This window comes from Trypanosoma cruzi, genomic scaffold (assembly GCF_000209065.1).
Source record: "Trypanosoma cruzi strain CL Brener 1047053516983 genomic scaffold, whole genome shotgun sequence".
Classification (NCBI taxonomy): Eukaryota; Euglenozoa; class Kinetoplastea; order Trypanosomatida; family Trypanosomatidae; genus Trypanosoma; species Trypanosoma cruzi.
The window spans coordinates 6,650-27,765 of NW_001849227.1; the positions used below are offsets into that span (position 1 = coordinate 6,650).

At 51.1% G+C, this 21,116-nt stretch overlaps 10 protein-coding genes across 10 annotated transcripts, besides 16 other annotated features; all 10 read right to left on the reverse strand.

Moving 5' to 3' along the window:
* Nucleotides 1-12,406: a sequence feature (heterozygous, Esmeraldo-like haplotype).
* Nucleotides 610-3,336, reverse strand: Tc00.1047053504159.10 (hypothetical protein, conserved; the record flags this gene model as incomplete). The annotated part of the gene is made up of 1 exon (XM_805119.1): nt 610-3,336. One exon carries the CDS (start codon nt 3,334-3,336, stop codon nt 610-612), a length of 2,727 nt encoding a protein of 908 aa, XP_810212.1.
* Nucleotides 3,693-5,507, reverse strand: Tc00.1047053504159.30 (hypothetical protein, conserved; the record flags this gene model as incomplete). Its single annotated transcript, XM_805120.1, has 1 exon — nt 3,693-5,507. One exon carries the CDS (start codon nt 5,505-5,507, stop codon nt 3,693-3,695), a length of 1,815 nt encoding a protein of 604 aa, XP_810213.1.
* Nucleotides 5,563-5,602: a sequence feature (AT_rich).
* On the reverse strand, nt 5,966-6,796 carry Tc00.1047053504159.40 (aquaporin-like protein, putative; the record flags this gene model as incomplete). Its single annotated transcript, XM_805121.1, has 1 exon — nt 5,966-6,796. The coding sequence occupies one exon, from the start codon at nt 6,794-6,796 to the stop codon at nt 5,966-5,968; it is 831 nt and encodes a 276-aa protein (XP_810214.1).
* Nucleotides 6,860-6,883: a microsatellite.
* Nucleotides 7,069-7,110: a sequence feature (A-rich).
* Nucleotides 7,580-7,600: a microsatellite.
* Tc00.1047053504159.50 (aquaporin-like protein, putative) lies at nt 7,660-8,952 on the reverse strand (the record flags this gene model as incomplete). The annotated part of the gene is made up of 1 exon (XM_805122.1): nt 7,660-8,952. One exon carries the CDS (start codon nt 8,950-8,952, stop codon nt 7,660-7,662), a length of 1,293 nt encoding a protein of 430 aa, XP_810215.1.
* Nucleotides 8,969-9,154: a sequence feature (A-rich).
* Tc00.1047053504159.60 (hypothetical protein, conserved) lies at nt 9,282-10,628 on the reverse strand (the record flags this gene model as incomplete). The annotated part of the gene is made up of 1 exon (XM_805123.1): nt 9,282-10,628. One exon carries the CDS (start codon nt 10,626-10,628, stop codon nt 9,282-9,284), a length of 1,347 nt encoding a protein of 448 aa, XP_810216.1.
* Nucleotides 11,107-11,149: a sequence feature (A-rich).
* Nucleotides 11,158-12,021, reverse strand: Tc00.1047053504159.70 (hypothetical protein, conserved; the record flags this gene model as incomplete). Its single annotated transcript, XM_805124.1, has 1 exon — nt 11,158-12,021. The coding sequence occupies one exon, from the start codon at nt 12,019-12,021 to the stop codon at nt 11,158-11,160; it is 864 nt and encodes a 287-aa protein (XP_810217.1).
* Nucleotides 12,119-12,144: a microsatellite.
* Nucleotides 12,385-13,944, reverse strand: Tc00.1047053504159.80 (histone deacetylase, putative; the record flags this gene model as incomplete). Its single annotated transcript, XM_805125.1, has 1 exon — nt 12,385-13,944. One exon carries the CDS (start codon nt 13,942-13,944, stop codon nt 12,385-12,387), a length of 1,560 nt encoding a protein of 519 aa, XP_810218.1.
* Nucleotides 12,392-12,502: a sequence feature (CT-rich).
* Nucleotides 12,407-12,586: a sequence feature (areas merged during assembly that could not be assigned to a particular haplotype. This can correspond to areas where the two haplotypes were merged or to regions with more than two copies in the genome that were merged during assembly.).
* Nucleotides 12,587-12,928: a sequence feature (haploid, non-Esmeraldo-like haplotype).
* Nucleotides 12,929-21,116: a sequence feature (heterozygous, Esmeraldo-like haplotype).
* Nucleotides 13,994-14,040: a microsatellite.
* Nucleotides 14,524-14,553: a microsatellite.
* On the reverse strand, nt 14,865-17,978 carry Tc00.1047053504159.90 (hypothetical protein, conserved; the record flags this gene model as incomplete). The annotated part of the gene is made up of 1 exon (XM_805126.1): nt 14,865-17,978. The coding sequence occupies one exon, from the start codon at nt 17,976-17,978 to the stop codon at nt 14,865-14,867; it is 3,114 nt and encodes a 1,037-aa protein (XP_810219.1).
* Nucleotides 18,138-18,159: a sequence feature (AT_rich).
* Nucleotides 18,221-20,002, reverse strand: Tc00.1047053504159.100 (hypothetical protein, conserved; the record flags this gene model as incomplete). The annotated part of the gene is made up of 1 exon (XM_805127.1): nt 18,221-20,002. One exon carries the CDS (start codon nt 20,000-20,002, stop codon nt 18,221-18,223), a length of 1,782 nt encoding a protein of 593 aa, XP_810220.1.
* Nucleotides 20,201-20,225: a microsatellite.
* Tc00.1047053504159.109 (hypothetical protein, conserved) lies at nt 20,400-21,116 on the reverse strand (the record flags this gene model as incomplete). Its single annotated transcript, XM_805128.1, has 1 exon — nt 20,400-21,116. A coding segment is annotated over one exon (717 nt), but the record flags the coding sequence as incomplete, so codon positions are not given.

The following is a 21,116-nucleotide window of genomic DNA, read 5'->3' on the forward strand; positions in this document are numbered from 1 at the left end:
CCCCCCCCCCCCCCACAAAAAAAAAAAAAAGTGACGCTTTGTTCCTTGTCGTATTTCATTAATTGTTGCCGTCTCGATTGGGACGTCTCTGATCCGCCCTCTTTGCCATTTTTCTCCTTGTGGTTGTTGTTGCTGTCCCCCTCACCCCCCACCCTTCTCTCTGTCATTCCTCATTTTAAAAAAGTCTCAGTTCTGTGCATTGTCTCCTTCACAGAAGCACTTTTTGTTGCCTCCACGCCCCCTTTCATTTCATTTCATCATCATCGCTCTTTCCGCTTCACGCGGCTTCACTTCGCTTCTCCCAAAACCACCACCACTACCGTCGGCAATTTTTCACTCATCACAAAAAAAAAAAAAAACTCCCCCCACCAATACTCTTGTCGCCTGATGTTGCTTCCGGGACCCACTTCACCCCCATAAGCGTCACAGAGAGCAACAGATATGCATTTTCCACTCCGCCCTCCATCACGCTGGCACTCTAAACCGACCCTCACGCTCAGCAGAAAGATAACTAGGCAGAGAGTAGGAAACGAATTAAAGCAATAAAAAAAGAAAAAGAAATGCTAACAGAGCCAATGGGTCAAATTGCATCATTTACGACCTTCGTCATCACATGGCGGAATTTTTTCCAAGTAGCAAGTCCATCTCAGACTCCAATTCTTCTGCCCGCTTGGAGCACCTCTCTAAAGCACTTAGTTGGCAGTCCACAAGCCCCGCCATCCTCTCTAAGTCATCACACTCCCGAAGCTGACGGAGGGAACGGTTGTGTTGGGCCACACTTTGAGACAACCTCAGCCTGAATGCCTCTACCTCATCAAAAAGGTTAATTACCGCTGTGTACGTGGCCTCACGCTGCTCATCCAACTTAGTGAAGTTTGGACGCACTTTCGCATATATGGGCTGCACAGCATCCTCTACACGTTGCATCATCGCGGCAATAGCCCCCTGTTTGCTCTTTAGCTCCGAAAGTCTCTGCTTTGATGCCTCCGCGGAAGAAATTGCGGCGTCCAAGTGGGAAATGTAAGCTAATATCTCATTGCCACGATCAATAATTTGTCGGTCACGGAAAAGCATGTGCTGCGACAGCTTCTGAAATTCACGGTAGTCCTTAGCAAAATCCTTGTCAAACTGGGCCAATATCGAAAAGAGCGCTTTTCCCTTCAGCTCAGCGGCAGCTGACTTGCACGTACCCATAGCAGTCCCACTTGTCGCAGCAGCTGCCGAATTGCCCAAGTTACCTCCAACAGCAGGCGCCGACGTGGTCGTGGCAGAGCCGAAGCCACCAGCAGCAGGCGCCGACGTGGTCGTGGCAGAGCCAAAGCCACCAGCAGCGGGAGCCGACGTGGTCGTGGCAGAGCCGAAGCCACCAGCAGCAGGTGCCGACGTGGTCGTGGCAGAGCCGAAGCCACCAGCAGCAGGCGCCGACGTGGTCGTGGCAGAGCCAAAGCCACCAGCAGCAGGCGCCGACGTGTTCGTGGCAGAGCCGAAGCCACCAGCAGCAGGTGTCGACGTGGTCGTGGCAGAGCCGAAGCCACCAGCAGCAGGCGCCGACGTGGTCGTGGCAGAGCCAAAGCCACCAGCAGCAGGCGCCGACGTGGTCGTGGCAGAGCCGAAGCCACCAACAGCAGGTGTCGACGTGTGCGCGGCAGAGCCGAAGCCACCAGCAGCAGGTGCCGACGTGGTCGTGGCAGAGCCGAAGCCACCAACAGCAGGTGTCGACGTGTGCGTGGCAGAGCCGAAGCCACCAGCAGCAGGTGTCGACGTGTGCGTGGCAGAGCCGAAGCCACCAACAGCAGGTGCCGACGTGGTCGTGGCAGAGCCAAAGCCACCAACAGCAGGTGCCGACGTGTGCGCGGCAGAGCCGAAGCCACCAACAGCAGGTGTCGACGTGTGCGCGGCAGAGCCGAAGCCACCAGCAGCAGGCGCCGAAGTGGTCGTGGCAGAGCCAAAGCCACCAGCAGCAGGTGCCGACGTGTGCGCGGCAGAGCCGAAGCCACCAACAGCAGGTGCCGACGTGGTCGTGGCAGAGCCAAAGCCACCAGCAGCAGGCGCCGACGTGGTCGTGGCAGAGCCGAAGCCACCAACAGCAGGTGTCGACGTGTGCGCGGCAGAGCCGAAGCCACCAGCAGCAGGTGCCGACGTGTGCGCGGCAGAGCCGAAGCCACCAGCAGCAGGTGTCGACGTGTGCGTGGCAGAGCCGAAGCCACCAACAGCAGGTGTCGACGTGTGCGTGGCAGAGCCGAAGCCACCAACAGCAGGTGCCGACGTGGTCGTGGCAGAGCCAAAGCCACCAACAGCAGGTGCCGACGTGTGCGCGGCAGAGCCGAAGCCACCAGCAGCAGGCGCCGAAGTGGTCGTGGCAGAGCCAAAGCCACCAGCAGCAGGTGCCGACGTGTGCGCGGCAGAGCCGAAGCCACCAACAGCAGGTGCCGACGTGGTCGTGGCAGAGCCAAAGCCACCAGCAGCAGGCGCCGACGTGTGCGTGGCAGAGCCAAAGCCACCAGCAGCAGGCGCCGACGTGGTCGTGGCAGAGCCGAAGCCACCAGCAGCAGGCGCCGACGTGTGCGCGGCAGAGCCGAAGCCACCAGCAGCAGGCGCCGACGTGGTCGTGGCAGAGCCGAAGCCACCAACAGCAGGTGTCGACGTGTGCGTGGCAGAGCCGAAGCCACCAACAGCAGGTGCCGACGTGTGCGTGGCAGAGCCGAAGCCACCAGCAGCAGGTGTCGACGTGTGCGTGGCAGAGCCGAAGCCACCAACAGCAGGTGCCGACGTGTGCGTGGCAGAGCCGAAGCCACCAACAGCAGGTGTCGACGTGTGCGTGGCAGAGCCGAAGCCACCAGCAGCAGGTGTCGACGTGTGCGTGGCAGAGCCGAAGCCACCAGCAGCAGGAGCCGACGTGTGCGCGGCAGAGCCGAAGCCACCAGCAGCAGGTGTCGACGTGTGCGTGGCAGAGCCGAAGCCACCAACAGCAGGTGTCGACGTGTGCGCGGCAGAGCCGAAGCCACCAGCAGCAGGAGCCGACGTGTGCGCGGCAGAGCCGAAGCCACCAGCAGCAGGAGCCGACGTGGTCGTGGCAGAGCCGAAGCCAAAGCCTCCACCAGCAAAAGTACTTCCTCCAAAAGCTCCGTCCCCAAAGCGGCCCTGTTCTCCGGATCCCTGATGACCCTGTATGATTGGCCCTGCTGAGTTTTGCATTGATCCGAAACCGGCCCCAGCTGCTGCGGTATTCATCCCAAAGCCCCCAGTATTTCCTCCAAAGCCTGACTGCTGAGCAAATGTCCCGCCAAAATTGTTGTTTCCAGCTACACTTCCTCCCGGTGCCCCAAATCCATTCATCTTCTTCTTCCCCTCCCTCTCTCGCGTACTAGTTGCTGCTCTTGTTGTTCTTTTCTCGTTCTTTTCCACTAAATACCTCTTCCTTTTCTTTGTTTCCTACTTATCCCTGTAAAATTATATGAATAAGAAACACCTATAAATGGCGTGTAAAAAAAAAAAAAAAAAAGAATGCGTACACACACGCACAAGAATACAAACGTAAATGCTCTTCACAGCCATTACACCCAAGGAGAGTACAAGGGTCAAAAGAGAGTAAAAGCATTAATTCTAAATGCTGTGACACGCCATCCATCATATTGTCTCAACGACGTAATTTTGAATTGGGGTTTAAGTATTCATTAAAAACCCTTCCCCCGTCATCGTCGGACACCATGTCGCACCACAAAACGGAAAAGAGATTGTGCCTCATCGGCTTTATCCTGTGAAAAGCACTTCTTTACGACGGACTGAAAGGCCACCTCTGAAATTGGCACATTTAATTCGCACATACGAGTAAAAAGTGTCATTGATACCTCCCACGATGGTCCTGGTGGCAAGACTCGCTCCAAGGCGTACTGCACTGCGTCATGTGCTTTGGCACAGGGAATATAAAGACGCTGACGTTGTGGATCGGTCAGAAGGGCATTAAATAACGACAAGGCCTGCTGCCAAACACCCTCTCTAGAGTATAGAATCATCAAGTGTTCGTATGACTCATTTTCAACCAATATATTTTTTGTTCCCATCGTTTGCAACCACACTCGAGCCTCTGGAACAGTATTACAGTAACGCAGCATCACGTTATATGCCTTTCCTGTAGTGTCCTTGCTGAAGTGCCTTGATAGTTGAGGCTGCTGAAAGAGTTGCGTGGCAAGAAACCCCTTCTGGCGCTCGTGTAACATCCCTAGAACGCGAAGAAAAACGTCGGTGTGAATAAAATCCCTGCCCTCCTCGCTTGGATTACTCTCTAGAGACTTTTGTACGGTACGTAATGCCTCCACCCAACGATAGCCAACGACGCAGGCCTTCAATAATCGATCTGTCACTTCGCGATCGTCAGATATACAAATATCCCCTTCACGCATCATCAGAGATGCATGTTGGAGCGCCAGATGCCAATGCTGCCGCAGGGCTCGAAACATGTGGTAGACTGAAACCACGTTTGGACGAACCGTGCCACTAGATTCACCTGTCAGTCCCTCCTTTTCCAAATTTAGTAGCATTGTCTTGACAAGACGACATGCCATCACCCACTGCTGCCCATCGGCCCCAAGCAAACCCAGCGCATCGTTGACGGCAGACGGCGCACTTAATTGTACTTTATTATCACGAACCAACGTTAATATGTGAAGCGCAATCCTCCACAACCCTGCGTTGGGGGTATCACCAACTTTCATACCGTTACGCCGACGCCTTTCCACGGCTCGGTATAAGCTACGGACAGCGGCTGACACCTCAATCTCCGTCCACAAAGTAGGGGGAAGTTGACCAAGACATCGCACCGCCATTTCCCAGTGCCCGGCGTTGCTGAACAACTCCACTGCCGCTGCTTTCGTCATGGGAGTGGCGACTGCACGTTCTAACAGTCGTAACCCCACATCCCATCGACCCTCGCGTGCCCACCGCCTTGCACAACACACCGCAACACGGCTGCTCAAAAAAAAATCATATTTTCGTGGCAAAGGAAGTGCAACAGCATCGCCCTGATTTGCGGCAAGCTGCAAAGCCTGAGCCACAACCGGCTCACACAACAATCGTGTTGCCTCATCCTGCGCCTCCTCACCTTCTGCAGAAAGCAATAGGGCCACTTTCGCAGCACGGTATAAAAACAGCTTATCTTGATCACTGACACCATCCATCGCCTCCATCCTCGGATTAGACCCTTGCAACATGGTTCCTGGTACATCCGTCGTGGTATTGGCGACTGAAGCTTCTAATGTGGCAACTGGTATGGCCCTGGCTCCCAATGGCGCTGGCGTCGGGCGCAACAGCTCGGTGCGAACGTGCCGGATAAGAGGTAAAAGTTCTTCACCGGAGGCCAGACGCGCAAAGAACATGCAGACAAGTCGCGATATCCATGTCCCGGAGGTTTCTGTGAAAGAAAGGACGTCTGGCAACGAAGAAAACAATGCGCTCGAGGAGGAATTTGTCTTCTTCGTCACCCCGCAACTCTCATCATCGTCCTCCGACATGTTTGATGTCTCCTTTTCAACGTCTCCTTGCGCATGCGAAGGCCCTTATAGAAGGAAATAAATAAATCAATAAATAGAAATTTAAAAAAAAAAAAGTGCATGGCAATATATATATATATATAAACCGGGCTCACAAATGCCAGGTTGTTCCCACCCCATGCGATTCCTCCGTACTCTGCCCGCTTATGCCAGCACGCACTGAAACATAAAAAGAAAGCCAAAAAAATACAAAAATGCGTCACAAATTACTCCGCAGTTCAGCGTCGCCACCCCCCATTCCTCCTTCGGTTTTTTTTTGGCCTGTTTTTCTGTTGCCGTCGCAGCGGCCGAATTTTGAGCCCTTCTTCCGCTCTCAATAAAAATCTTGTCTTGCGTAAGTCTCATTTCTTCCCACACTTTCCTTTTTGTCTTCGCTGGGTGCTCCTCTCTCCGTTGGGCCGCGGTTGCCACCTCCTGCTTTACGATCCGTAAAGATGCCTGGCGGAACGCTGCAACGCCTTCCGCTGATTCTCCTCCTCCGTCTCCTGCGGCGCCGGATGTGTCATTTTAAAAAGCAGTGATGCCCCAAGAGCCCCTGCGGCAGGGGCTGCCCAATACAACCAAAGATGCATCAAAGGAATGCAGTACCCCGCCGCGATGCATTTCGTTAACTGAAGACCGGTCGCAACGGCGGGGTTAAAGGCACCGCCCGACACGCTGCCCACGGAGTACCTGGCGGTGAGCAGACACATGCCAATGGCCAGGCCGTAATAATGACTATTGCGTTGGCGGGAATATGCGACGTGAAGAACAACGGTCACCAAGAACCCCGTGAACAACGCCTCCGCAAGGAATCCCGTAAAGATGTATGCTGGAAGGTTTTGATAGACCTGGGGAGCAGGTAAGTGGCGAGGAAACCCGTTCACCACAATACCAAAAAGTGCGCCAAGAACACCGCCAATCACCTGTGCAATCCAGTATGCCACCGCCTCCTCCAACCGCATAGCCCGGATAAGCATCGCTGAGAAAGTCACGGCAGGGTTAAAATGGCCCCCCGATATGTAGCCAAATGCAAACACCAGCACACATAGCATAAAACCCTCCGCAATAGGGGCAAGGTTGCGTGTACGGTCCTTCCCATTAATGGAGGTGATGCCGCAATTCATCTCTGCCAAAGAGACAGTCATCACAAAAACAAAGGATCCAATGCCCTCGCAAATAAACTTTGCCTGATATGCAGATAACTTGACCAGGGGAAGTTTGCGTGCCAAGTAGGATCGCTCCTCGACGGCCAAAACCTCCTCCGTCATCTCTACACACCCAGTTCAAAACTAACAGCCGCCTCCTTCCCCTTTGTCCCTCTTATTCTGTCTTTTTCTTTTGTTTTGTTTTGTTTTTTTGCAGGAAAAACGCTACAATCACGAGGGGGGCTTCCCCTTCGCACCATAAGACACACATAGCGGGAAGGAAAGAATAGCAGTCAAATTTTAAGAAGAAGCGGTCCAACACAATACATGAATTCCACGCACCGCCGCTCAGCTACCGTGTGGTGGTTCGGTCACATTTTAAATGCCCCTCCTTCCAAAAACAAAGAAAAAAAGAGGGAAAAAAACAAGAATAAAAAATAAAGAGATATTATTCACTTGCCTACAGGTGCCCGTGGCAGTCATCGCCAATAAGAGATCCGTGAAATGTTTCTGTGTGTCGGTTTGTGTGCAGATGTTTGACAGACCAGAGAGAATAGAGAAACAACGTTGAACCAAACCTCATGCCACGTCTGAGCCTCGAAAGGGCGGAAAAAATGAAAACTCATGTCCATCTTTTTCCTGATATGCCCACACACACAAAAAAAAAAAAAAAAAAGTGGTCCACCCCCTCGTTTCTCCTACCTTTCCGCTCACCCCTCTTTTTTGATTATTATTCCTCTTCTCCCGTGATGGCGAATATTTCTTTGGCGTCAGTCGTGGGTATTCACTTTTATGCATATTTACATACGCCCTCCCCCTTCTTCCACGTACACGCAGCAATTGCACCTCAATACACACGATTCTTTATTCCTTTCCTCCTCGCAAAACCACCACCACCGCCCCTGCAAAAAAAAAAAAAAAAAAAAATTCTGCGGCAGAGGCAGCGGTGAAAACGTGACAAAGGCGGAGGAGGTGGGGAACGCTAACTATTGCACCGGAGCCACACCGTTTGCGGCCGAGTCCGCCCGCAGCACCGCAGCATCTGTAAGAGCCCGGGTGTTTTCTGGTTGTGAGAGATTCGCGTACAGCAAGGCAGCTAGTGCGGAGCCAACAAGTGGCGCCATCCAGTAGATCCAAAACGACGCCAAGGGTTCGCAGTTACCGGTGAGGCAAAGTGCCAACTGCAGGCCTGTGGCGGCGGCAGGATTAAAGGCACCGCCAGAAATTCGTCCCACAGATGCAGAACCGGCGGCGACAGTCATTCCAATAGCAAAACCGTAGAAAAAATTCCCGCTCTGCCGGGAGTACGCCACATTCAGCACCACCGTTGCGATAGCAAAAGTAAATATGAGCTCTGAGAATATACCAGAAGAGACATAAGCCTTATCTACGTACGGCACAAATATGTCCGTGCCTCCTTGAATTGCCATAGCCACAAGCCCGGCGCCAAGGGACGCCCCAGTTTGGCAAATTGTGTAACCCACGGCTCGCACAAAATCCAACTTTCGTACGAGAAACACAGCCATTGTGACGGCGGGGTTGAAGTGGCCGCCAGAAATGTAGCCAAAAGTAAACACCATGCACATAAACATAAATCCAATCGGAAGAGCAGTCATGTTAGTATCATCACTCCTATCAAAAAGACTTTGGTTACGAACGCTGACAAGAGAAAGAGTGAGCACGCAGGCAAAAGTTCCAAACGCTTCTGCCACGTAGGATCCCAGCAAAGGGTGGAGGCGAACCCAATCAGGTACATATAAAATATCAAACTCCCCAGAAATCGAACGAAGGGCAGCTTGTTGTTGTGCATACAAACGTGCAAGTTCCCGCGGGTCAAGTTCCTCCAGCCGTGTGACGCCATCAGATGTAACCTCTACTGAAATGGAGAACTTTTTCCCATCCGGTTCCGTGGCTGAGTCTTGGATCGCGCTAGCACTTGTTGTAAGTTGTGACGTCGTAGAAATCTCCCTTTTCCCATTGTGAAAGGGGTTCTGATCATTTTCCTCCCCGCCGGAGTAAGCTGGTACTCCTGCTGCCAGCGCATGCGCCGTATTTGCATCGTGAGCCGTACGCGCCTCCGGTGGTTCTTGTTGCAGTGTCCGAGGCGGCAAATGAACAGCGGTTTGCGTTTTAATTGACATCTCCACGGTCTCTATTTCATTATCTTCGAGATCCAATGGATCCGTGTATTTGTTTTTATCGGAGGCTTCCAATTCGGCGGGCTGCGGGGTGATGGACCGTGGCTTCTCAAGGGCAGGCGATGAATCACTCTTTGGCATCGCGTTGATCTTCCGCAAAGACAATAAAAAAAAGAAGGCAGCAAACACGCAAAAAAAAAAAAAATTGCAAACAAACAGAAATAAAAGAAAAACAGACAGAGAAAAAAGAAAATGGAGTGGGAAAGGGATAATAAAAAAAAAAAAAGCCAATTAAAATTCAGTTAAGAGACATACATACTTAAGAAACAAACAAGCAAACAAAAAAGGGCTGAACATCAAAATTTGTTTCAACGACTATCCTCTCAAAGACCTCCACGACACGTCGCCGTCTTTGCCCCACCCTCAGCCATGGAGAGGCCTCGATGGAGGCTGTCCCCCCATCTCCCCTCTCAGTTTCGTTGGGTGTCCGACGGCCGTGATAAGTACACGTTGTTCGTGCTGTCTATCGTGTATCCCAAATGTAGAACGTAAGAACGAACGGCTTTCTGTGACACACGAAACCACTCCAGTGCCTCCTGCCTACCTTGAGGTGACTGATGTTTCGCTTTCATTTCGGTGTACTTTGGATGAGACTTGAGCACAACCTTCGTCACCTCAGAAAAGGGCATGGCTGCTTTTCCAGCGGAGGCCCACTGCTGTAAAAGGGAGCCAGTGAGGCTTTCCAAGTCTTCCACGTTGATTTCCGAAAAGTCCACTTTATCGACCCTCTGTGCAGCCCCCTCCAAAGTACTTAAAGCTGAAGTAGGCAGAAGCGACACAGGGGCACCATCATTTGTCGCCTGCTGCACATCATCGGAAGATTTTTTTACTCCCTTCGTTCCCTCGATTCCATTTGTATTCGCAGCTGTATTTTCATTGGCTTCCACCTTATTCCTCTTAACAACTCGCTGCTCTTCCTTGCCCTCACGATTCTTCCTGCCGCCCTGCCGAGCGTTGTTCAAGGCATCGTCAGAGAAAGTGCTCCAAGCGTCCCCTTCATCCGCGTCCTCGTCGCCATCTATGTAGCTTCGCTTAAATCCCACAGAACGAACGTCCAGACCAGAGTACCACGATGTCGAGATACCCTGGCCTGTCTTGGCGGCCCCCGTGCGTTCGTGACGGAGGGTGTGTACAGGGGCGTCAAGCACTCTCGCTCGTGCCACCGCCCCTTCTTCAGCAACTGTGGGAATTAAAAGAAGGATAGATGACATGTCCTCGTATTCGGGTACCGGAAGTGAACTAAACCGAGGCGCCGTTTCATCCTCTAATGTTTCATCGCCCTCATCCTCCTCGTCTTCCTCTTCGTTCGTTTCGCCAGGTGCTCTCGAACTGCGCAATGTGGCCCGGTACAACGTACGTCGGATGCGCTTCGAATTTTTTTTCGGAGCCTCCAACACCTGCAGGGTTTGCGGCACGCGTGTGCCCAATTCGGGTGACGGCAGCCACGAGTAGAGTCGAGCACCGGCGACAACCTTTTCTTTACTCTCCTCATTTTCGTTGCCATTACTGCACGCAAGATTCTTCCCGCCAGCAGCATGGCTGCCGCTCACCATCGCCCAAACATCATCGCAGCTGAAGATGCAGTAACGCTCCACCCGCGTCCCTGTAGCGGTCACTGGCTGTCGGCCGCCCTGACGACGCTTCTCCGCAGCCAGCCGCGCATCCTCCTCCAGTCGGTACTTGGGCTGCACGGTGGGTACCACATCGAGACTTTGCCGAATCATCCTTTTCGCCCACACTCCAAGCTGCAGCAACATAAAAAAAAAAATATGAAGTGGTGGCTCACAAAAAAAAAAAAACAGAAACAGGGCGTCATTTATGGATCCCGTGGTCTGTTGACTCCGTATTTACATATTTGTTGGTTTTATAATCCTGGCGTTTTGCTGCACCTCTTTGCTCTCGGCGGCAACGGATTAAAGTGTCACCGCATTCGTCCCAATTATTTTATTAACGGGGGAGGAAATGTTCTCACGCCTTCCACCGCAGCTTCCTCTCTTATCGGGGGGGCTGGGGCTCTCTTCCACATCTACGCGTGGCGGAAAAGGACATGCGCCGCAATGGCGGCTGGCCTGCGGAGCATCAAATGACGTTCAAAAGAAACAAACATATATATCACATTGATACCGCCTCAAAAACAACAACAACAACAATAAATAAATAAATAACAGAGTGCGCCAAAAAATCAACAAAAATGTCTAAAAACAAAAAGACTCAGCCGCATTACCTTGGCAGTCCAAAAAAAAAAAGAAAAAAATGAACAAATTAAAAGAAAAAAAAAGTACAAAATCACGCGCAAGGCGCGGCCTCCTGCGCCAAACGGCACACCTGCTCCAGCTTCTCCCGCAGCTCCTCCCAGACCACGCCCTTCGTTTGCAGGCAGGGCAGGAAATGACACCCCGCACGCTCAGCCGCCACTCGGTCCGCCCCTCCATCGCCCACGTGTATCCACTGACTCGCGGACGGGACACAAGCCGCCTTGCGTGCCATTTCAATACCACAAGGAGACGGTTTGCCCACACCAACGACGTCTGCCGAAAACACGGGGCCGAGAAGCTCCTCGTCGCCCTCGCGCTGCACCATCTCGCGGATCACAGAAACCAATCGATAATCCGCGTTTGTCAAAACCTTCGGAGGATCACATTGAATACCCAGCGGAAGCTGCAATTCCCGCCACCTCTTTAGCGAATGAAGCGTTGGAAGGGTCTCAGGAAGCCAACTGTACGGCTCTGGTGTGGCAAAGCGTTGCACCACACTCATAATGAAGTCCTCCCACTCCGAAGTATTTTGTGCCTGCTGCATGATAGAAATGGTCTTCGGGTCATGTCCGCAAAAGGCTCCCTCGCGGTCATACGTGGAATTAACTACACGGCACCAAAATTTAACCACCGATTCCTTTGTCACACCCCCAAAGGGCATCTCTTCTGCGACTCCTAGATTTTGGGCTGTCCACTCCGCACGATCTTTTGCTATCTCCGCCTTTAATGATTTTTTGGAGTTTTTTTCCAGCACGTCCACATTGATTGGCGGAGAATCAAATCCTTTCTTTTCAACAAAGCGACAAAAGTCAATGGCGTACTGATATCCGGACGAACGGTGCACATCCACTAGCGTGCCCAGTAGGTCAAACGAAACACCAACTCGAATGGTCATTCGCAAAAAACACGTATAAAAACCACTTTTCACCCCCAAAAAAAAATATATGTGCATCAAATAGAAGTACATGTAAAGGAAGAGAAAGAAAAAAAAAAATAACAATAATAATAATAATAATAAAGACAGAAACAAAACGACATATTAAAAAGGGGAAAGAAACAGCAACATCCCAATGTGCAAGCACCTTTGCAACATCAAAGTGCGACAACTCTCCGTCTCCAAAATCATTTGTAGGAGAACTTCAGGTTCCCCGAGAAACCCCCGCATGTAAACCTCTATAAAATCATGCGTCACAAACATTACGGACTGACAGCGAGACACCTATAAATGCACAAGGAGCAACACGTATAGGAGACTCTCCTATGCTTCTTCCTCCCCCTCTTCCTCTTCCTCTCCCTCTCCCTCTTCTTCACCCTCTTCTTCATCCTCTTCCTCATCCTCTTCTTCACCCTCTTCTTCATCCTCTTCTTCACCCTCTTCATCATCATCCTCTTCCTCATCCTGTTCTTGATTTCGACGGCGCCGCAAAGCCTCCTTTGTTGCCGCTCGCTGCATACGCATAAACAGTGGGGAGCCATACGGAAGCCGATATAGTTTACTTACGCGAGCAGGTGGAAGGCCATGCATGAGGAATGACGGTCCGTATCGAGTGAAGTACTCACAACCCTCAGGGACGGCCACACCCAGATTATCCCCCAGATTGGCCGAGTCTCCAAAGTATTCCGCTTTACCCAGGCGCATTGCCGCTGCACAGCTAAGCACATCCTTCGTGACAACCCCTGCAAGACGAGCACAACTAGTATCCACATAGCCGCCCGCACCTAGGAGAAGAACCTTGAGTGAGCGGCGAGCTGCTTCCTTCAGAAGTATTCTGATGATGCTTTGCATCCCGCCAACTGTAAGATTGAGAGCGCCTAGCGGATCTCCACTAAGGGCATCTGAACCACAGACAATAACAATAGCAGCCAGACATTCCCCCAGTTTTTTAAATGCAAAATGAATCGCTCGATACATCAATGTAACGGCAAGAATATCGGTTGCGCCTTCTGGTAATGGGACATTCATCGTGAAGCCACGTCCCAGCCCAGCACCAGTCTCCTCAATTCCACCGGTTCCGGGAAAGATCCCAACCCCATGCGCGTGCATGGATAAAGTCAACACAGAATTATCATGCAGAAATGCTGATTGCGTGCCGTCACCGTGATGTGCGTCCACATCCACTACAAGAATACCATTCTTATCTGAAGAAAGTAACTTCTTCAGTTCAAGAACCCCAAGAACCACATCATTTGCAAAACAAAACCCCCCCGCAGTACGTTGCTTGGCATGATGTCTTCCACCAAACCAATGAATCGCAGCAAAACGGCCAGGTTGAGCCAGTAAACGAGCAGCCAAAAGGGTACCTGATACTGTAGCTTGAATGGTTCTCCACATGCCTACAAAAGGCATGTTCTCATTAACAAGGCCATATTCTTCATCGGTTGATATAGGCACAAGGTCGGGTAGCACACGCAGAGGGGGTTGAGTCTGCGCAGATGATCTTCTTGAAACGGGGGGTTGAATTCCTTCAGCCCTTGAACGCTTAACAGTTGATGCCCGCTCATCCACCTCGGACAAGGCCTCACGGATACTTAAATAATTTAAATATGCCCTGTCATGAAATGCCGTCATATCCTCAACACCAACTACGGGAAGGGGCTCCAAGACCCATTCAAAAACATCGCTTGAAACCGTATTCATGGCATCACCGCTCTTTTTATGAGAAAAAACAGGGCACGCATAATGGTGCAGCATATCTATGACAAAGCGATTTCGCTCATACGTAATTGGCATGGCGGAGGCATCAATATTGTGGCCCACGATAATCGCCACAGGGGGTGGCAGTGACGTCTTTCCGGCCACTGCGGCGGTAAAGACCATACAAGCCAAAAAAAAAAAAGTATGTAAAGAAACAAGATAATATTTATGGTGTGTTTATATATATATATATGTATGTGTATTTAAATATTTTATGTAATGCAATGAAACTCTATTTTGACTCTGATATATTGACAATGCATCCGTCCAAATATAAATACTCTTCGCTTCGTTGAATTCAAAGAAAATACGGCGGGGGGGAGGAGAGGAGATCAAAAGGGAACAAAGCAAACAAATTAAAAAAAAAAAAGACAATCAATCAGATGCCAGAAGCACACACCCAGTTGCTCCTCTTCCACCAACACAAATGTGGATGAATCCGCAAGGCTACTGTGCCTCACAATTGACTGGTGGAAAACCCCCGGAATCGCACAAAAAAACATCCATGCACATGTATGCAGGCATGCATGTTTACTTAAGCACAACATTATACAAACAGAGTGAGAAAGTGCCCAAATACTACTACCCCGCCCCGTACTATGTCAAAGAGACAAAATGTTTACATCCACGTAAAGGCCAGAAGTTCACTCTCACGCATGAATAAATTATCGTACTGTCCAAACTGACACATCTGTTGCTTTCAAAAAAAAAAAAAAAAAGAAAAAAAAAAAAGTAGAGCAACAGAACAGTCGTCAGTAAAAAGGAAAAAAACGCAACCGTAAGAAAAGTCTTCTTCATAAGAATAGCCTCAGTAAACACTCATTGCAATTTCTCCCTTTCTCTTTCTCTCTCTCTATATATATATGTAGGAGGAAGCAAAATAACGGGATGGAAATAGTAATAATCATCACGCAGATACAAAAAGAAAAAAAGGGGGCGCCATGCTCAATCAACCACCCATTTTTTGTTTTATTCGCTTCTCACGTTCAATGTGCTTGTAAGAATCGTAAAATGTATATGTACACAGTTCCTCCTCACTGCGGTTATCTATAGCTAACTCTTCGCACCGCCCCCAACTGTCGTCGCTCCCTCCATTTGTGCCAGGCCCCTTGAATTACGATGGCAGCCTCCTCCCTCAGAAGCCGTTGTCGAATGATCACTGCTGTGGTATGCGCGATGTCGTCATGATTCTCACACGTCAACAACGGCGTCCGTCGGATGATGGGGTGACGTGGTGGAAGACCATTCTGAACGCCATTGCTGAATACCTTTCCATTTGGCGCATCCAAGTCCTCGCAATTTACAGCCCCCATAGTCCCATTACGCTGCTGAGGAACAATGTGAGGGTGAACAATCACCTTCTGTGGATTTTTCTCCGACTGACGCGTGTAGGGAAAATCAGACCAGCGTCGTGCTCGCCATGTGGACGTGGGAATCTCATCCGCACGACTGTTCCGACTGCCTGAATCCTCTGAAAGCCGGGGTGTTACTGGCATGCTTGAGTACAATTGAGACCCCATTGCGCCTGCGGTATCCGATGCCAAATCCCCATTGAACCGATTGTTTGCCTTTACAGCATCGAAACATGTGTCAGGTGTCTCTTTCCCCTGTGGCACCATCCGCAGAAGCGAGTTATACCTTCGGTGAAGCCTTCCCTCGGAGATGTAAAAACCATTCTTTTTGCCCTCACCGGAACTCACACCTTCGCTACTTCTATGGCACAGTTCGCCATTCCTATTCGGGAAGCTCTCGGTCCGGTGAGGAGAAAAAGCCGCTCCCCCCAAAATTGTGCTCAGAGGCTCCGTCTCTTCCAATGATCGGTTCCGTGCCGAGTCACGCAGCACCCTCATTTTCACCGTTGTAGACGGAGAACCAGCGCAGGAAGCATGTTGCCGCAAAACCCCTTCCATTACTTTCGTGTATCGTTGCTCAATTGACCTCTGACACACCAGAGAGGCTGAACGACGGGCCGCCAAAAAAGCCAGGAGGATCTCACATGAATTCAAAGACATCGTAGCATGAGCAGACGGCGTCCCTACAAAAAGTCCTCCATTCTTCAAGAAAGAATCATCACCGCACACAAGCCGCGACGCACCGTCTGTCTCGTGAAGATGTCTTCCACTCCACGACGAGGGTAAAGATACAGAGAACGAAGAATGTGAATGGCTTTGGGGTGAAACAAAGCCCGTCTCACAGGGAAGCTTCCTCCATTCCTTCTCAAAAAGAGAGACCCGTGAGCGTGCAAAGGCCTGCAATATGTGTATGCATCTCATCAGTGACAGAGGACACACCTTGGTTGACGACGAAGTAAACTTCGTCAGTGGTAAGGATTTATCGTTACTATTGATATTCCAGGCACGATTTGCCATGGCGTGAGAACTGGCCTGCGCTCTAAAAGACGTGGTGCACTGCGCCACGGGTGCTGACGCTTGTGTCCGCCGGACATCGGATGACGTTAATCCCGTCTCACTCGACAAATCTGGCTTTCCTGACGACCCTCGCTCGTGTTTGGATCCCCGTGAGAGCGGTGTGCCCGCCACGGAGGTCAGCCGTGATGAAGTCCGAGCCTCTGAATTCGTGTGGGCGACAGAACTTGTCGTTGCTGTCGTCGCCGGGCGGACTCGTGTCGTGTCCCGATTAACAACTTGTGTACCCGCATCCCACTCTGGGCGGCGCGGCGCGGTACGGGGAAGATAATGTCCTGTATTAACGGCAGCATTACTAGTGCTGGTGGTGGTGGCAGAGAGCTCGTACACATCCCTGTAATGCGATTTCCCACTATGCTCCTTGTGCTTCGTTTTCCGCCGCCGCGTTTGCCGCTGGTCAATTCCTTTGCTGCCCTCCTTTTCAATCCCCTTTTGACCATTATCAAACGGTGTCGCGCAGGCTGTGATCTCAATCTTACGTGGAAGCGTCGTCGTGACGACGGTGCTACGCGGAGAGCCCGAAGGCACGCCAGGAACGGGGGATGAAAAGAGCACGGTGGATTTGGGGAAACAACAGATGTGCCGTTGAAGACGCCTGCATTCCTGTATGCGTTGCCGCAGTTCCTGTCGCCAGTTGTCCTCCTCCGCGCTTAGCCGCTTCACAGACGACAGCCACCTATCGCTCTGTTCATAACAATTTATAGCTGACTTGTAGGCGTTACTACTCTGCAGCCACCTTCCGTGAGCCTCCAACACACGTGAGAGCAAACAAACACCCTCTCGCCAGCCGATGTAGACGTCAAGCCTCCGTCCCTCTAATCCCGGAATGTTGTTCACCCCACTGCCGCTGCAATCAACAATACAGCGAAGGCGATTATTTTGAGACTGGTACTCGTGAATGCGCTTCTCAATCGCCTCCTCTGCCAAAGTGATGGCCGAAAAGGCGTCCTCTAGACTACCACACTCATACTGGGCCTGCGCAAGATTAAAGTAAGTCACTCCAATTGTTTCCACCCCTAACAACTCCTCCAGGTGGAGCGCGCGGGACATGCGTCGCACCGCCAGCTCGTACTCCGCAATCTTGAAATGATACAAACCAATATTATTATCGATCACAGCAAGAACAAGTTGTCGCATCTTCTCATGACGTGTAGTGAAGAATGGAACAAATATCTCCTGCACACCTTCCTCATCCCCGCTGCGACGATCCCCTGCAAAATGAACAAATTCCCCGGCACCCACCATGCCACACTCCGTGCTAAAAAAAAGAGGAAACCACATTCCAGCCCCCTTCTGGGCAAGGGCCTCCACTCTAAGTAATATCTGCAGCGTACGTGAGTACTGCTTCTCGTTGAGGAGGTGAAGGGCCGTCACGTTCGATGCACGAATACAACGACTCGATTCCTGGGACAAATTATCCTCCAAATCCACTAACTGCTTCAACGCGTCACTGTACGCATCCCTGCCGCTCCCGGAATTATAAAAAGGCCGTCGTTTTATTTCTGAGACAAATGCGCTGCGTTTCATGCGATGAATGGCAAGGCGTTGTTGGAAAACAAGTTCCGCCGCCGCTTCCACCGACTGCTGTAGCCGTTCTAGCTCCTCCTCACGCTCACAAGCTACACGTGCCTCCGGTGATGCCGGCATCCTTTCAAAGCCGCGAGGCAAGCGATGCTCGCCAACCCCTGCAGATTCTCGCACAGACGACGTTCTCTGCGCACGGGCATACATACGGGCGCGCAGCACTCCTTCTCTTCTCCGCCCTTTCTGTCTCTCTCGCTCCGTGTAACTAATGTTCGCTTCGGCCTTTGCGGGATCCCCAAGAATGAAAAAAAAAAAAAAAAAGGGGACGATCATGGGAAAAAATGCTTTTGAAAGCAAACAACAACCAAAAAAATAAAAATAAAAAATTGCATAAAGAGAGAGAAAATCAAATGAGGAAGATGAAGAAATGTACATAGCAATTCAGTTTATCAAGATCCATTCCGCCGCGTACTGTAAATCCACAGGTGCCGGTTTTCCTCGTACAGTTGAGGCACACAGCCCCCCACGCTTCCCTCAGTTCCCTCCCGCAACACATGGTCCACAAGACGATCAAACTCCGCTAAATCAGACGGTGACATACTCTCCACCAATCTGCCCCGGGTGCAAATTTCTGCCACCCGCACGGCAAAGGCACGAAACGTCGCCTCAACAACAAGTACTGCGGCACCCACACTATCTCGATCCTTCCCATGCTGCCTAATAGAGTCAAACAATGACGCCACATAACGCGCAGATATCAAAAGCTCCTCAATCTCCCTCTGAAACGGTGCCCTAGCCGACAGGCAAGATGACCACTGCACCAAAGCATGGAACAACAGTTCATGCACAAAGGCCTCGCCATCGCTTTTGGCGGTGTATGGCTTTCCCACCACCCGAAGAGCGCAGCGGGGAATGTTTCGAAAAGCCATGTACGCCCCATAAGCCGACTTCACAGACGGAGACAACTCTTCTGGGGCCTCCACGCGCATCCACGCTTGGAGTAACTCCACAAGCACAAATTCTGACGAAGAGAACACCCCTTGGCGCTCCATTTGAGAGAGAAGAACGCCCACTTCGACAGAGCTTGCCTTTAAAAGCGAGGATGATGGGAAGTAACAGCACTGCACAAGAAGCTTCAGTGCAGTGTCCGCCTTGGCTTCCTCTTGAAAAAGTGGAATTGCGTTCAACAAGGCGTGACGCACAGGCTGGAAACAACGCGGTGCCCCAATTATGGCGGAGTGACGAGTCAGTAGCGCCATCCACACAAGCGGCAAAATCTGCAGACGGCGCTGCTGGGCAAAATGAAGCGTTGCTTCCACAAGATTTTTATCAGCACGTGCAAAAACATCCGTTAAAGAGACTGCAGGGATGTTTGCAGTTCCAAGCCACTTGCCAGCTCCCTCTTCCGTGGAGAGGCAAGACAAAAATGCCAGATCTTCGGCAGACAGACTCATCCCAGCAAGACGCTCACAGATGATTTTCGCAAATGTTCGAACCATTCCAGAGTATGGCTTCATGGTCCGCTTCATGTCAAACAAGAGCTCTGTGTGGTCCAGAAGACCCCAGGCAAAGACACCGCGACTAAAGTGCACTATTGCCCAGTGTAATGAATCCCACGGTTCGTCTCTTGCCTCGAATTTCTCCCCGTTAGACAAATACGCCACCTTCGCATCAGTACTTTTGCTACGGCCCTGTTGAAGCATATCAGCATGGTGTAGTCCGTCGGCGTCTTTAGAAAGAAAAATTGTACAAGACATTGCAACGTCAATCAGCGCCTCGCAGTACTTGTCCGCCGTCTCATAGAGCGCGGTGAGGTGCAGTAGGAGAGCCGCAAAAAACAAGTACTCCATTACACGTGTTAATTCGTCAAAGGAGAACTCCTTTAATTTTGTCCACTGCCGCCGCTCCGCACGAAATGATTTCAGCATATGATGACAGTGGTAGGCAGCGTAGCGTGCGGCATCCTCATGAAGCGAAGATCCTTCCCTGTTGCTGGGCAGGGCCTCACCACCACCTCCTTCTCTCTCGACGACAGCTCCAGCAAGCCGTCTTCCCTTTTCAACGAAGTGAAGGGCACGCCCAAGCGGAAGACGGTACTTTGAAGTGTCGTCTGTCCCAACAGCTCCAGCACGGCAATCATAGAGACCGTCCGCAATGAACTGCCGGCGGTGAATGAGTGCTCCTGTTGCTGCTGCTGCTCCCACGCACCGCCACGGTGACCAATGCCTCATGCAAAGTTTGCGTGCAAGCCACTCGTCATGAATAATACAAAACCCAAACGCAGTGCAAGCACCAAAACGATAAAAATACCAAGATCAGTGGTAATAAATGGGATAAAGAAAGCTCCCCGCTTCAATATGGCAAAACTGAGAAAAAAAAAAAAAGAATGACACGGAGAGAAGACAGAAATAAAGAGAGTGTGGAGAACCAATAATAATAATAATAATAATAATAGTTCTAGTTGCAACGCAACCTCCTCTCACAGAAACCCACACAAAGAGTTTGAGGAGCAAAAGAAAGGCGGAAAAAAATACCCTTTCACCCCGCATGTAAAGTAATGTAATTTAGTGTAGTTTAGGGACCTCTTGTTATTGGCCATTACTCGTTATTGCATTCTTCAGTGCGGTGTTATGAATCCCCATTTTCATCATCATATTCACATTCCTCCCCCTCTTCATTGCTGTCAACTTCCTCTCGCCTATCAGACACTTTGTGAATGACGCAACAAAACAGTGGGCCAAACCCCCCAGCTGTGTCTGGGAGAACGATATGGCCGTAACGTGTCTTCTCACCCATGTTACGCAACGTTGTTGGATGCACCTCCACCTGGCAACGGGTTCGCCGCAGTGCGTCCTCCACAACACCGTCGTTCTCCAAGGGGGAAAGGGAGCGAGTGCTGTACACAACACGACCGCCTGGCCGACACGTCTCTAGCGCTCGCAGCAGCAAAACACACCCTCTGCGGCTCAACTCCAGAGATGTCTGTTCCGTCCAAATTTTGGGACTGACGGGAGCGCCACCGTTGTGCTGCAACAAATAACGCTCGGCTGAACACGGAGCATCAACGAGCACGCGGTGGTACATTGAAGGCGCATACCATGTCTCAGCATTGCGTTGGGTGATGGTCACAGGAACATAATTTGACGGAATGTACTCCCTAATATTGCGTCGTAACCTGGCGCTACGCTCATGATTTGGCTCATTTGCCGTCAGCGCCCCGTCTGCGGAAAGAAACTGCGCAATTCCAATCGAATTCCTACCAGAAGCGGCGCAGACATCAAGTACTCGATCAAACGCGCCAACCTCCAACTGCTCCACCACCAGTGCGGAGGCGTAATCCAACGG